General features: G+C 45.1%; 1 protein-coding gene across 1 annotated transcript in view; it reads left to right on the forward strand.

The window, feature by feature from the left end:
• The window catches only part of LOC124022070 (A disintegrin and metalloproteinase with thrombospondin motifs 7-like), a gene marked incomplete at its 5' end in the record, with an annotated part of 127,409 nt that overhangs the window by 22,489 nt on the left and 90,595 nt on the right, over positions 1-14,325 (forward strand). Inside the window, 1 exon segment of the mRNA XM_046337130.1 lies at positions 97-240. Coding sequence (XP_046193086.1) covers positions 97-240 — 144 coding nt within the window.

Consider the following 14,325-nt stretch of genomic DNA (forward strand, 5'->3'; position numbering starts at 1 on the left):
TCTATATATTCCTATATATCTGTATACATGTCAAATTGTCCATGCAGGGCCCACTCACTCTCCCTTCTCTCTGTGGGATGTGCTTCTATGCCGCAGCTTTGGGATTCAGCATGATGGGAACGGCAATGACTGTGAGCCGATTGGGAAAAGACCTTTCATCATGTCTCCACAGCTCCTGTATGGCACCTCCACCCCCAGCTGGTCGCGCTGCAGCCGGCAGTATATCACCCGCTTCCTCGAGTGAGTTCTAATTCTATTGTCCCACACTGATGACCTCATCATTCTGTCTAAGTTTATCCCTGTTTCTCTCTCACACTTTGTAATGATAATGCAAATGATAGTATATAGAAAACCATACAATGCGTCATTCAATCAGGCTTAAATGAACTGATGGGGTTAATGCAATGTTCCCAAAGGAAAACAGAATGCAAACATAGTGAGGAAATGATCTGTTGTTCTCTTTCTGCCTCTCCGTCTGTCTCCATCTGTCTTTCTCTCTTTCTGCCTCTCTCTCTGTCTCCATCTGTCTTTCTCTTTCTGCCTCTCTGTCTGTCTGTCTCCATCTGTCTTTCTCTCTTTCTGCCTCTCTATCCGTCTCCATCTGTCTTTCTCTTTCTGCCTCTCTGTCTGTCTCCATCTGTCTTTCTCTTTCTGCCTCTCTCTCCGTCTCCATCTGTCTTTCTCTCTTTCTGCCTCTCTCTCTGTCTCCATCTGTCTTTCTCTTTCTGCCTCTCTCTCTGTCTCCATCTGTCTTTCTCTCTTTCTTCCTCTCTCTCCGTCTCCATCTGTCTTTCTCTTTCTGCCTCTCTGTCTGTCTCATCTGTCTTTCTCTCTTTCTGCCTCTCTCTCCGTCTCCATCTGTCTTTCTCTTTCTGCCTCTCTCTCCGTCTCCATCTGTCTTTCTCTTTCTGCCTCTCTGTCTGTCTCCATCTGTCTTTCTCTTTCTGCCTCTCTGTCGGTCTCCATCTGTCTTTCTCTTTCTGCCTCTCTCTCTGTCTCCATCTGTCTTTCTCTTTCTGCCTCTGCTTTCTGTCTCCATCTGTCTTTCTCTTTCTGTCTCCATCTGTCTCCATCTGTCTTTCTCTTTCTGCCTCTCTGTCTCTGTCTCCATCTGTCTTTCTCTTTCTGCCTTCTGTCTGTCTCCATCTGTCTCTCTTTCTGCTCCATCTGTCTTTCTCTTTCTGCCTCTGTCTGTCTCCATCTGTCTCCATCTGTCTTTCTCTCCATCTGTCTTTCTTTTCTGCCTCTCTCTCTGTCTCCATCTGTCTTTCTCTTTCTGCCTCTCTCTCCGTCTCCATCTGTCTTTCTCTTTCTGCCTCTCCATCTGTCTTTCTCTTTCTGCCTCTCTCTCCGTCTCCATCTGTCTTTCTCTTTCTGCCTCTCTGTCTGTCTCCATCTGTCTTTCTCTTTCTGCCTCTCTGTCTGTCTGTCTCCATCTGTCTCCATCTGTCTTTCTGTCTCCATCTGTCTTTCTGCCTCTCTGTCTGTCTGTCTCCATCTGTCTTTCTCTTTCTGCCTCTCTGTCTGTCTCCATCTGTCTTTCTCTTTCTGCCTCTCTGTCTGTCTGTCTCCATCTGTCTTTCTCTTTCTGCCTCTCTGTCTGTCTGTCTCCATCTGTCTTTCTCTTTCTGCCTCTCTGTCTGTCTGTCTCCATCTGTCTTTCTCTTTCTGCCTCTCTGTCTGTCTGTCTCCATCTGTCTTTCTCTTTCTGCCTCTCTTCTGTCTGTCTCCATCTGTCTTTCTCTTTCTGCCTCTCTGTCTGTCTGTCTCCATCTGTCTTTCTTTTCTGCCTCTTGTCTGTCTCCATCTGTCTTTCTCTCTTTCTGCCTCTCTATCCGTCTCCATCTGTCTTTCTTTTCTGCCTCTCTGTCTGTCTCCATCTGTCTGCCTCTCTCTCCGTCTCCATCTGTCTTTCTCTTTTCTGCCTCTCTCTCCCGTCTCCATCTGTCTGTCTCCATCTGTCTTTCTCTTTGCCTCTCTGCCCATCTCTGTCTCTGTCTGTCTCCATCTGTCTTTCTCTCTGCCTCTCTCTCCGTCTCCATCTGTCTTTCTCTTTCTGCCTCTCTGTCTGTCTCCATCTGTCTTTCTCTGCCTCTCTGCCTCTGTCTCTCTGTCTTTCTGTCTCCATCTGTCTTTCTCTTTCTGCTGTCTCCATCTGTCTGTCTCCATCTGTCTTTCCATCTGTCTTTCTGTCTTTCTGCCTCTCTGTCTGTCTGTCTCCATCTGTCTTTCTCTGTTCTGCCTCTCTCTGTCTCCATCTGTCTTTCTCTTTCTGCCTCTGTCTGTCTCCATCTGTCTTTCTCTTTCTGCCTCTCTGTCTGTTCTCTGTCTCTCTTTCTGCCTCTCTCTCCTCCATCTGTCTCTCTCCGTCTCCATCTGTCTTTCTTCTCTCCGTCTCCATCTGTCTTTCTCTTTCTGCCTCTCTGTCTGTCTCCATCTGTCTTTCTGCCTCTGTCTCTGTCTCCATCTGTCTTTCTCTTTCTGCCTCTCTGTCTGTCTCCATCTGTCTTTCTCTCTGTCTTTCTGTCTCCATCTGTCTTTCTCTTTCTGCTTCTCTCCGTCTCCATCTGTCTTTCTCTTTCTGCCTCTCTGTCTTTCTGTCTCCATCTGTCTTTCTCTTTCTGCTTCTACCTGTCTCCATCTGTCTTTCTCTTTCTGCTTCTCTCCGTCTCCATCTGTCTTTCTATTTCTGCCTCTGTCTGTCTCCATCTTTTTCAATTCTGCCTCTCTGTCTGTCTCCATCTGTCTTTCCTGTCTCTCATCTGTCTTTCTCTTTCTGCCTCTCTCTCCGTCTCCATCTGTCTTTCTCTTTCTGCTCTCTCTCCGTCTCCATCTGTCTTTCTCTTTCTGCCTCTCTGTCTGTCTCCATCTGTCTTTCTCTTTCTGCCTCCATAACTCCATCTGTCTTTCTCTTTCTGCCTCTCCTTTCTGTCTCCATCTGTATTTCTCTTTCTGATCTCTGTATGTCTCCATCTGATTTTCTGTCTCCATCTGTCTTTCTCTTTCTGTATTCTCTCCATCTGTCTTTCTCTTTCTGCCTCTGTCTTTCTGTCTTCTGTCTTTCTCTTTCTGCCTCTCTGTCTTTCTGTCTCCATCTGTCTCTCTTTGTTCCATTCTGTCTCCATCTGTCTTTCTCTTTCTGATGTCTCCATCTCAAATTGTCTGTCTGTCTCCATCTGTCTTTCTCTTTCTGCCTCTCCTGTCTGTCTCCATCTGTCTTTCTCTTTCTGCCTCTCTGATGTCTGTCTCTTTCTGCCTCTCATCTGTCTGTCTCCATCTGTCTTTCTTTTCTGCCTCTCTGTCTGTCTGTCTCCATCTGTCTGCCTCTCTGTCTGTCTGTCTCCATCTGTCTTTCTCTTTCTGCCTCTCTGTCTGTCTCCATCTGTCTTTCTCTTTCTGCCTCTCTGTCTGTCTCCATCTGTCTTTCTCTTTCTGCCTCTCTGTCTGTCTCCATCTGTCTTTCTCTTTCTGCCTCTCTGTCCCAGATAGCCTGGATCTGTCTTTCTCTTTCTGAGGTCTGTCTCCATTGTATGTGGATGGTACTGTCTCCATCTGAATGTTTCTGTCTGTCATCTACCCAGATAGCCTGGATATGAGAGGGTTGTATGTGGATTCTCTTTCTGCCTCTCTGTCTGTCTCCATCTGTCTTTCTCTTTCTGCCTCTCTCTCTGTCTCCATCTGTCTTTCTCTCTTTTATTCTCTCTCTCGCTCTTCTCTCCTCATCCCCTTCAAACCACTTTATCCTACCTAGCTAGTCTCTTTCCTGTCTCTCACTCCCTATTCTATAGCCTGGATATGGAGGAGGGTTGTATGTGTATTCTAATTGATGGTACTTAGCTTTCAAATTGTTTCATGTCCACTAATCTACATCTACCCAGATAGCCTGGATATGAGAGGGTTGTATGTGGATGGTACTTAGAATGTTTCAATCTACCATCTACCCAGATAGCCTGGATATGAGAGGGTTGTATGTGGATGGTACTTAGAATGTTTCAATCTACCATCTACCCAGATAGCCTAGATATGATAGGGTTGTATGTGGATGGTACTTAGAATGTTTCAATCTACCATCTACCCAGATAGCCTGGATATGATAGGGTTGTATGTGGATGGTACTTAGAATGTTTCAATCTACCATCTACCCAGATAGCCTGGATATGAGAGGGTTGTATGTGGATGGTACTTAGAATGTTTCAATCACAGATCAATAGACAAAACCTCCATCACTGCTTACAATCTATCTGAGACAAGCGTCAGAGACGTGTTTGGTTCCTAAGTAAACCAAGATAAAGGATCTATTTCAATACATCATACACCCTTTCCGGTCATAGGTTTGTGTCCATAAAATATGTTATTTGTTATTTACTAACACATGACTGTGTCTCCATCTTAATGCAAACATACTGAAAGATGTCACACTACAACAGACATGCTTTCTGCTTTATTTGTGATTTTGCAGTGTGAAAAATACCTCTTGTCAGCTCCATCAGCTTAGACAAGGCTTAGACAGACACAATAGTCTCTTGTAGTGATGATGCATGCCTCTTATATAGAACCCTAGATAGCAATGCCAAATAGAACCCTAGCTAGCAGTGCCATATAGAACCCTAGTTGGCAGCAACATATAGAACCCTAGTTGGCAGCACCATATAGAACCCTAGTTGGCAGCAACATATAGAACCCTAGTTGGCAGCAACATATAGAACCCTAGTTGGCAGCACCATATAGAACCCTAGTTGGCAGCACCATATAGAACCCTAGCTGGCAGCACCATATAGAACCCTAGTTGGCAGCACCATATAGAACCCTAGTTGGCAGCACCATATAGAACCCTAGCTGGCAGCACCATATAGAATGTATGCACCTGACTGTAAGGCAGCGCCATATAAACCCTGCTAAATGGCATATATTATAGAACCCTAGCTAGCAGCGCCATATAGAAACCTAGCTGGCAGCACCATATAGAACACTAGCTAGCAGCGCCATATAGAACCTAGCTAGCAGCACCAAATAGAACCCTAGCTAGCAGCGCCAAAACCCTAGAACCCTAGCTAGCAGCGCCAAATAGAACCATAGCTAGCAGCGTCATTTGGAACCCTACCTAGCAGCGCATTGGAACCCTAGCTAGCAGCGTCATATGAAACCCTAGCTAGCAGCGTCATTTGGAACCCTAGCTAGCAGCGTCATTTGGAACCCTAGCTAGCAGCCCATAGGAACCCTAGCTGGCAGCGCCATATGGAACCCTAGCTAGCAGCGCCATTTGGAACCCTACCTAGCAGCGTCATTGGAACCCTAGCTAGCAGCGTCATTGGAACCCTAGCTAGCAGCGTCATTTGGAACCCTAGCTAGCAGCATCATTTGGAACCCTAGCTAGCAGCATCATATGGAACCCAAGCTAGCAGCGCCATTTGGAACACTAGCTAGCAGCGTCATTGGAACCCTAGCTAGCAGCGCATTTGGAACCCTAGCTAGCAGCGTCATTTGGAACCTAGCTAGCAGCGAGATTTGGAACCCTAGCTAGCAGCGTCATTTGGAACCCTAGCTAGCAGCGTCATATGGAACCCTAGCTAGCAGCGTCATTTGGAACCCTAGCTAGCAGCGTCCATATAGAACCATAGCTAGCAGCGTCATATGGAACCCTAGCTAGCAGTGCCAAATAGGCCCTAGCTGCAGCTCATTTGGAACCCTAGCTAGCAGCGTCATTTGGAACCCTAGCTGCAGCATATGGAACCCTAGCTAGCAGCGTCATTTGGAACCCTAGCTATCAGCGTCATTTGGAACCCTAGCTAGTTAGCTAGTGCCATTGGAACCCTAGCTAGCAGTGCCATTTAGAACCCTAGCTGGCAGCGCCATTTGGAACCCTAGTTAGCAGTGCCATTGGAACCCTAGCTAGCAGCGTCATTTGGAACCCTAGCTGGCAGCGCCATATGGAACCCTAGTTAGCAGTGCCATTGGAACCCTAGTTAGCAGTGCCATTGGAACCCTAGCTAGCAGCGTCATATGGAACCCTAGCTAGCAGCGCCATATGGAAGCCTAGCTAGTAGCGTCATATAGAACCCTAGCTAGCAGGGTCATATGGAACCCTACGTAGCAGCGTCATTTGGAACCCTAGCTAGCAGCGCCATATAGAACCATAGCTAGCAGCGCCAAATAGAACCCTAGCTAGCAGTGCCAAATAGAACCCTAGCGAGCAGCTTCATTTGGAACCCTAGCTAGTTAACAGCTGCAGGGTCATTGGAACCCTACGTAGCAGCGTCATTTGGAACCCTAGCTAGCAGCGCCATTTGGAACCTAGCTAGTAGCGCATATAGAACCATAGCTAGCAGCGTCAAATGGAACCCTAGCTAGCAGGGTCAAACATGGAACCCTACGAGCAGCTTCATTTGGAACCCTAGCAAGCAGTCATATGGAACCCTAGCTGGCAGCGCCATATGGAACCCTAGCTAGCAGCGTCATAAATGGAACCCTAGCTAGCAGTGCCAGCGTCATAGGAACCCTAGCTAGCAGTGTCATTTGGAACCCTAGCAAGCAGCATCATTTGGAACCCTACCCTGCCAGCAGCGCCATATGGAACCCTAGCTGGCAGCGCCATTGGAACCCTAGCTAGCAGCGTCATATGGAACACTAGCTAGCAGCGTCATTTGGAACCCTAGCTGGCAGCGCCATTGGAACCCTAGCTAGCAGCATCATATGGAACCCTAGCTAGCAGCGTCATATGGAACCCTAGCTAGCAGCGCCATATGGAACCCTAGCTAGCAGCGTCATATGGAACCCTAGCTAGCAGCGCCATATGGAACCCTAGCAAGCAGCGCCATATAGAATCCTTGCAAGCAGCGCCATATAGAACCCTAGCTCGCAGCGCCAAATAGAACCCTAGCTAGCAGCGCCAAATAGAACCCTAGCTAGCGGTGCCAAATAGAATGCTAGCTAGAACCCTAGCTAGCTAGCGCCGCCATATGGAACCCTCATTCTTCTCTGCGGATCCTCTCAAGCTCTGTCAGGTTGGATGGGGAGCGTTGCTGCACAGCTATTTTCAGTCCGGGCTCTGGCTGGGCCACTCAAGGACATTCAGAGGCTTGTCCCGAAGCCACTCCTGCATTGTCTTGGCTGTATGCTTAGGGTCTTTGGGGAGAAGGTTCACCTTCCAAAAAGACAATCTGAGGTCCTGAGGTCAAGGATCTCTCTGTACTTTGCTCCGTTCATCTTTCCCTCGATCCTGACTAGTCTCCCAGTCCCTGCCGCTAAAGAACATCCCCACAGCATGATGCTGCCACCACCATGCTTCACAGTAGGGATGGTGCCAGGTGTCTTCCAGACATGGCAGTTGGCATTCAGGCCAAAGAGTTCAATCTTGGTTTCATCGGAGCAGAGAATCTTGTTTCTCATGGTCTGAGAGTCTTTAGGTGCCTTTTGGTCATGTGCCTTTTACTGAGGAGTGGCTTCTGTCTGACCACTCGACCATAAAGGCCAGATTGATGGAGTGTTGCAGAGATGGTTGTCCTTCTGAAAGGTTCTACCATCTCCACAGAGGAACTCTGGAGCTCTGTCAGAGTGACCACCAGGTTCTTTGTAACCTCCCTGACCAAGGCCCTTCTCCCCCGATTGCTCAATTTGTCCGGGCGGCCAGCTCTGAATACTTTCAGAATGCACTGTAGCTGATGCTGTCAGGACAAAAGAGTATGGCTTGTCATACTTTTTTTGGCCAGACTGCATCAGATACATGGGCTACATGTAGTAAGACAGAGGGGAGCTATTTCGCTCGCTCAGATTCTTTCTCCAGTGAGATAGTTTCAGCCACTTGCGAATTGAAGGAAAGTTGGCGGGTGCACAGTGCACTCTTCAGATGCTGGAATGATTTTGGATGAACAGGTGAAGGTAACCTACTTTTTAAAATGAATTTGTTTGACAATCAGATGAAAACATCATGGTTGTGTTCATGGCACATTAAAAGGTAATGCGTTTGACAGTTAAATGATGTCTTTACTATACATTCCATACAAAATGTGAGGAGAGGGGTGCCTCAGACTGGCCCCTGCCTGGGGCCTCCGTGTGTGTGGGGGGGGGTTTGTGTGGACCTAGGCAGGATCTAGGCCTGGGTTGACTAATTGATTTATCTTCATGCCTGCTAAAAAAAATACAACGGCATTTGCTCCTACATTTTTCCTAAAATGTGATTGGTTGCATGTGCTCTCATATATTGGCATGCTACAGTGTTAGTCTCTTGCTCCAAAATGCTCTGATAACATTGTTTGGATTCGCTGCACTGGCACCAACCGGAAAGAAAGGCAGAAAACCAGTGTAAAAGGTAACTAATATGCATGTCTGGAAACATGGTCCACATTTACATGAAAGTGTTTGCACCAATACAGAACCTGCACCTGTTTTCTCTTTGTCTGAGTGAATATGGCATAAACTAAAGAATCAAGGTTACAAATAGGAAAATTAGTGTATGGTAAAATGTATGACGATGGTTTAATGTTTTAGCTTTGTTTACTTGAGTTTAAAGTCACGTGAAAATGTTGCACCCGTACAAACATTAAATCAATTGGCGTGCACCTGACATGCACCTGACATGCACCTGACATGCACCAGCAAGCCTTATTGACTGCCTTTCTTTTGTTTTTGTTTCTTTGTGAAGCTGTATGTGAAGCTGTATGCAGGACAATGACCATAAGCATACTGCTAAAGCAACACTCGAGTGGTTTAAGGGGAACATTTAAAAATCTTGGAATGGCCTAGTCAAAGCCCAGACCTCAATCCAATTGAGAATCTGTGGTATGACTTAAAGATTGCTGTACACCAGGGGAACCCATCCAACTTGAAGGAGCTGGAGCAGTTTTGCCTTGAAGAATGGGCAAATATCCCAGTGGCTTGATGTGCCAAGCTTATAGAGACATACCCCAGAGACTTGTTGTAATCGCTGTTGTAATTGCTGCAAAAGGTGGCTCTACAAAGTATTGACTTTGTGGGGGTGAATAGTCATGCACGCTCAAGTTTTCTGTTTTTTGTCTTATTTCTTGTTTATTTCACAATAAAACATATTTTGCATCTTCAAAGTGGTAGGCATGTTGTGTAAATCAAATGATACAAACCCCCCAAAAATCTATTTTAATTCCAGGTTGTAAGGCAACAAATTTGGAAAAATGCCAAGGGGAGTGAATACTATATTTCACAAGCCATTGTAGGACTGTTTCATAATGGTAGCCCATATTGTCAGAGTACGAGCAGGGTTAGGAGAATGAGCTGGCATGCAGGCGATCAGGCGGTTCATTGTACTCCCCCTCTGTCCTGCTGCTGAATGGGAGAGGGTAGTAGCCCCTCCTTCCAGCTGGCACTAGCCATGGGCGCCTCTCCTATCTCTCCTCATATTTTCCTAATTTTCTCTCCGTCTCACTCTTTCTTTATATATATACAGTGGGGCAAAAAAGTATTTAGTCAGCCACCAATTGTGCAAGTTCTCCCACTTAAAAAGATGAGAGAGGCCTGTAATTGTCATCATAGGTACACTTCAACTATGACAGACAACATTAGAAAAAAAATCCAGAAAATCGCATTGTAGGATTTGTAATGAATTTATTAGCAAATTATGGTGGAAAATAAGTATTTGGTCAATAACAAAAGTTTATCTCAATACTTTGTTATATACCCTTTGTTGGCAATGACAGAGATCAAGCGTTTTCTGTAAGTCTTCACAAGGTTTTCACACACTGTTGCTGGTATTTTGGCCCATTCCTCCATGCAGATCTGCTCTAGAGCAGTGTTGTTTTGGGGCTGTTGCTGGGCAACACGGACTTTCTTATTTTATTTTATTTGAATTGTACCCCTTTTTCTCCCCAATTTCGTGGTATCCAATTGTTTTTGTAGCTACTATCTTGTCTCATCGCTACAACTCCCGTACGGGCTCGGGAGAGACGAAGGTTGAAAGTCATGCGTCCTCCGATACACAACCCAACCAAGCCACACTGCTTCTTAACACAGCGCGCATCCAACCCGGAAGCCAGCCACACTAATGTGTGCGGAGGAAACACTGTGCATCTGGCAACCTTGGTTAGCGCACACTGCGCCCAGCCCGCCACAGGAGTCGCTGGTGCGCGATGAGACAAGCCCTCCCTAACCCGGACAATGCTAGGCCAATTGTGCGTCGCCCCACGGACCTCCCGGTCGCGGCCGGTTACGACAGAGCTTGGGCGCGAACCCAGAGTCTCTGATGGCACAGCTGGCGCTGCAGTACAGTGCCCTTAACCACTGCGCCACCCGGGAGGCCGCAACACGACTTTCAACTCCCCCAAAGATTTTCTATGGGGTTGAGATCTGGAGACTGGCTAGGCCACTCCAGGACCTTGAAATTCTTCTTACGAAGCCACTCCTTCGTTGCCTGGGCGGTGTGTTTGGGATCATTGTCATGCTGAAAGACCCAGCCACGTTTCATATTCAATGCCCTTGCTGATGGAAGGAGGTTTTCACTCAAAATCTCACGATACATGGCCACATTCATTCTTTCCTTTACACAGATCAGTTGTCCTGGTCCCTTTGCAGAAAAACAGCCCCAAAGCATGATGTTTCCACCCCCATGCTTCACAGTAGGTATGGTGTTCTTTGGATGCAACTCAGAATTCTTTGTCCTCCAAACACGACGAGTTGAGTTTTTACCAAAAAGTTATATTTTGGTTTCATCTGACCATATGACATTCTCCCAATCTTCTTCTGGATCATCCAAATGCTCTCTAGCAAACTTCAGACGGGCCTGGACATGTACTGGCTTAAGCAGGGGGACACGTCTGGCACTGCAGGATTTGAGTCCCTGGCGGCGTAGTGTGTTACTGGCTTTGTTACTTTGGTCCCAGCTCTCTGCAGGCATTCACTAGGTCCCCCCGTGTGGTTCTGGGATTTTTGCTCACCGTTCTTGTGATCATTTTGACCCCACGAGGTGAGATCTTGCGTGGAGCCCCAGATCGAGGGAGATTATCAGTGGTCTTGTATGTCTTCCATTTCCTAATAATTGCTCCCACAGTTGATTTCTTCAAACCAAGCTGCTTACCTATTGCAGATTCAGTCTTCCCAGCCTGGTGCAGGTCTACAATTTTGTTTCTGGTGTCCTTTGACAACTCTTTGGTCTTGGCCATAGTGGAGTTTGGAGTGTGACTGTTTGAGGTTGTGGACAGGTGTCTTTTATACTGATAACAAGTTCAAACAGGTGCCATTAATACAGGTAACGAGTGGAGGACAGAGGAGCCTCTTAAAGAAGAAGTTACAGGTCTGTGAGAGCCAGAAATCTTGCTTGTTTGTAGGTGACCAAATACTTATTTTCCACCATATATTTCTCTCTCTTCTATTTCTTCATATATTTCTCTCTCTCCTTGTCACGCCTTGGTCATTGTATTTTGTGTTTTTGTTATATGTTTGGGTAGGCCAGGGTGTGACATGGGTTTATATGTTGTATTCGTATTGGGGTTTGTATTATTTGGGATTGCGGCTGATTAGGGGTGTGGTATAGGTTTGGCTGCCTTAGGCGATTCTCAATTAGTCAGGTGCTTGTCGTTGTCTCTGATTGGGAACCGTATTTAGGTAGCCTGAGTTCGCGTTGTATTTTGTGGGTGTTTGTTCCCTCTCTGTGTTGTAGTCACCAGATAGGCTGTAATTAGTTTCGTTCCGTTCTGTTGTTTTTGTATTTAGATTCAGTTATTTCATGTACCGCAATTCCTTCATTAAAGTCATGAATAACCTACACGCTGCATTTCGGTCTGACTCTCTTCATTCAACAGACGAACGCCGTTACACTCCTATTTCTTCATATATTTCTCTCCTATTTCTTCATATATTTATCTCCTATTTCTTCATATATTTATCTCCTATTTCTTCATATATTTCTCTCTCTCTCCTATTTCTTCATATATTTCTCTTTCAGCTGGAACCATCCAATTGCCTCCCTCTAACACTTTTTACATCCCATCTTCTCCTCCTCTTCCTCCATTTGTCATATTTCCCTCCCTCCTCTTCCTCTCATCTCTTCCTGCTCCCACCACAAGGGCACCATTGTGCGCTAATGGCAGAGAGGTTCCTCAGGGCGCAGTACTCAGTCCTATTTGTCTGACTTTGAGCTGTAGGTGTTAGTTAAATGTGGAATGTGGAAGGGCAGGCTGAGCCATGGGGTTCAGATGGTTATCCTACAGATGGGCTGAGGACAGAGAGAGTAGCTCTCCAACAATGTCTAGACTAGATTGTTTGAAGGGGGGTTGGAGGTTGGAAGGAGAGGCGGGGGTTACAAAAAAGCCCCAAAGCTTTTCATGTGTGTAATTGCAATGAAAAGGAATCTGCAAATTGCAGCGAGGACAAAGATTGCCTTCTGCTTGATTGTGAGTGGGCAAGACTTCTAAGACTTAAGCTGTAAATTAACACGCACCATGCAGTGTGTCAATTGTTTTACTGTTTGAAAGGTGAATGACATTTTCACTGGTGTTACATAAGTTCAGACATTCGTATTGTTGACGCTGATCGATTTTGATTTATTTTAGCTAGCGACTTGACTATTGAAAATATTAACATTCTTTGTGTGGAATTTTCTGAAAAGAATAGAGTTTATAAATCACCACGGCATAAACTTCTCCTGGACAGCACAAGTGTTTTTCTTTCACAAAGGCATCAGATGTCAGTTCTCCCTCTAAACCTCTATTCAGTGGACCCATGCAGCCATAGTCACTCATGGAGAACAATTTAATTGCTGTTGCATAGTGGTCAATATTATGTCATCCCAAATGCGTCATCATTATATGTATGCATCATTAACCTCCTGGCTATTGAAGTCTCATTGAAGAGGTGTACTGTACTGTAGGTTAAGCAGCTTTAACAGATGTTGAGTCAAATATGCCCCTCCTTTTTGAAATACTGCATCTAAAGTTACAAAGAAAAGCTTTGCCCTTGGATGAACCAGTTTAATCAAGGTTTGCATTTTAGAATCAAGGACAATAATAAGTATTAGGGGATTTTTAGTCCATAAATCCTTATACTATTGTCCATTATTGGATGCACAGCATAAACATTACACAGAAATGCTAGAGCCTTCTATCATACATTTCATTAGCTAGCTGTTAAATGGTCTTTAGTTTTGATGTTTTGATGACTTCATATTTTTAAACTAAGATATTTTTAAATCAGTAGATAAACACAAAGTTTCCAACTTATTTTCATGTGTTCCTCCTCTATAGTGTTTGGCAGGATACCATTTGTTTTATTTAAATAAGCAAGTACTTTTATTTAACTAGGCAATGATGGCCTAGGAACAGTGGGTTAACTGCCAGATTTGTACCTTGTCAGCTCGGGGGTTTGAACTTGCATGTTGTGATTTTTCCTGCAGCTGTGAGGTGCAGCTGGCTAACACCACCTTATAGCTCCTCCAGATGATCTAGGCCCTGTGTTCATAAAGTGATACAGAGTAGGAGTTCTGATCTACGATCAGTTTGTCCTTTTAGATAATGCTGACTAAGACCAGGTGGACCTGATCCTAGATCAGCAGTCCTATTTTGAGACACTTGGGAATACAGGCCCTAAGCTTTGTAGGCGTAATCCATCTCGCCAGCTTGTCCTTTTTTATGATATTTTACCAGATCATCTCAGCTTTCAAGCTCACAGCTCCAAAGTGGCCATTTTGTTTCTCGACTGGGTGCATGGGGTTCATTGAATGAAGTACATTTGAACTCAAATCTATGGAATATGTTGAAATTAGTGTCATGGAGCCTATTGACGGAATTCACCCTATCTAGTTGCCATTCTTGATTGCCTGATAGTGAAATAAGTCATTTTCATATTTTGCGTGTGAATCCGGCTGTTGCTAGGTAGAAAAAAATTCCAATGGATTGCTTAGTTTCAGTTAAGCCTTATTCATCACTACTCACAACAAAATCAGTTGTATAAGCGTATTTATCATGAATGATGTCATAATCTGTTATATCAGAATAGCAGGGGTGGCAGGTAGCTTAGTGGTTAGAGCGTTGGGCCAGTAACCGGAAGGGTGCTAGATAGAATCCCCGAGCTGACAAGGTAAAAATCTGTCGTTCTGCCCCTGAACAAGGCAGTTAACCCACTATACCTTGGCCGTCATTGAAAATAAGAATTTGTTCTCAACTGACTTGTAAAAAAAATATCATGTTATTGTATTGGTTTGGATTGATGTGGTGTCTACACTGTGAAGTACTTTCAAATGTGTCATTGTATAAATGTTGCTTCAGAAATGCAAAAAATCTTTGTTAGAGTTGAAATCACAAGCATATATTAATAGGTTATTTCAGGTGAAATACTACGTAAGTGGACCAGACAGAGTTTTTCTGAAGC

This window comes from Oncorhynchus gorbuscha, unplaced genomic scaffold, assembly GCF_021184085.1.
Source record: "Oncorhynchus gorbuscha isolate QuinsamMale2020 ecotype Even-year unplaced genomic scaffold, OgorEven_v1.0 Un_scaffold_1285, whole genome shotgun sequence".
Classification (NCBI taxonomy): domain Eukaryota; kingdom Metazoa; phylum Chordata; class Actinopteri; order Salmoniformes; family Salmonidae; genus Oncorhynchus; species Oncorhynchus gorbuscha.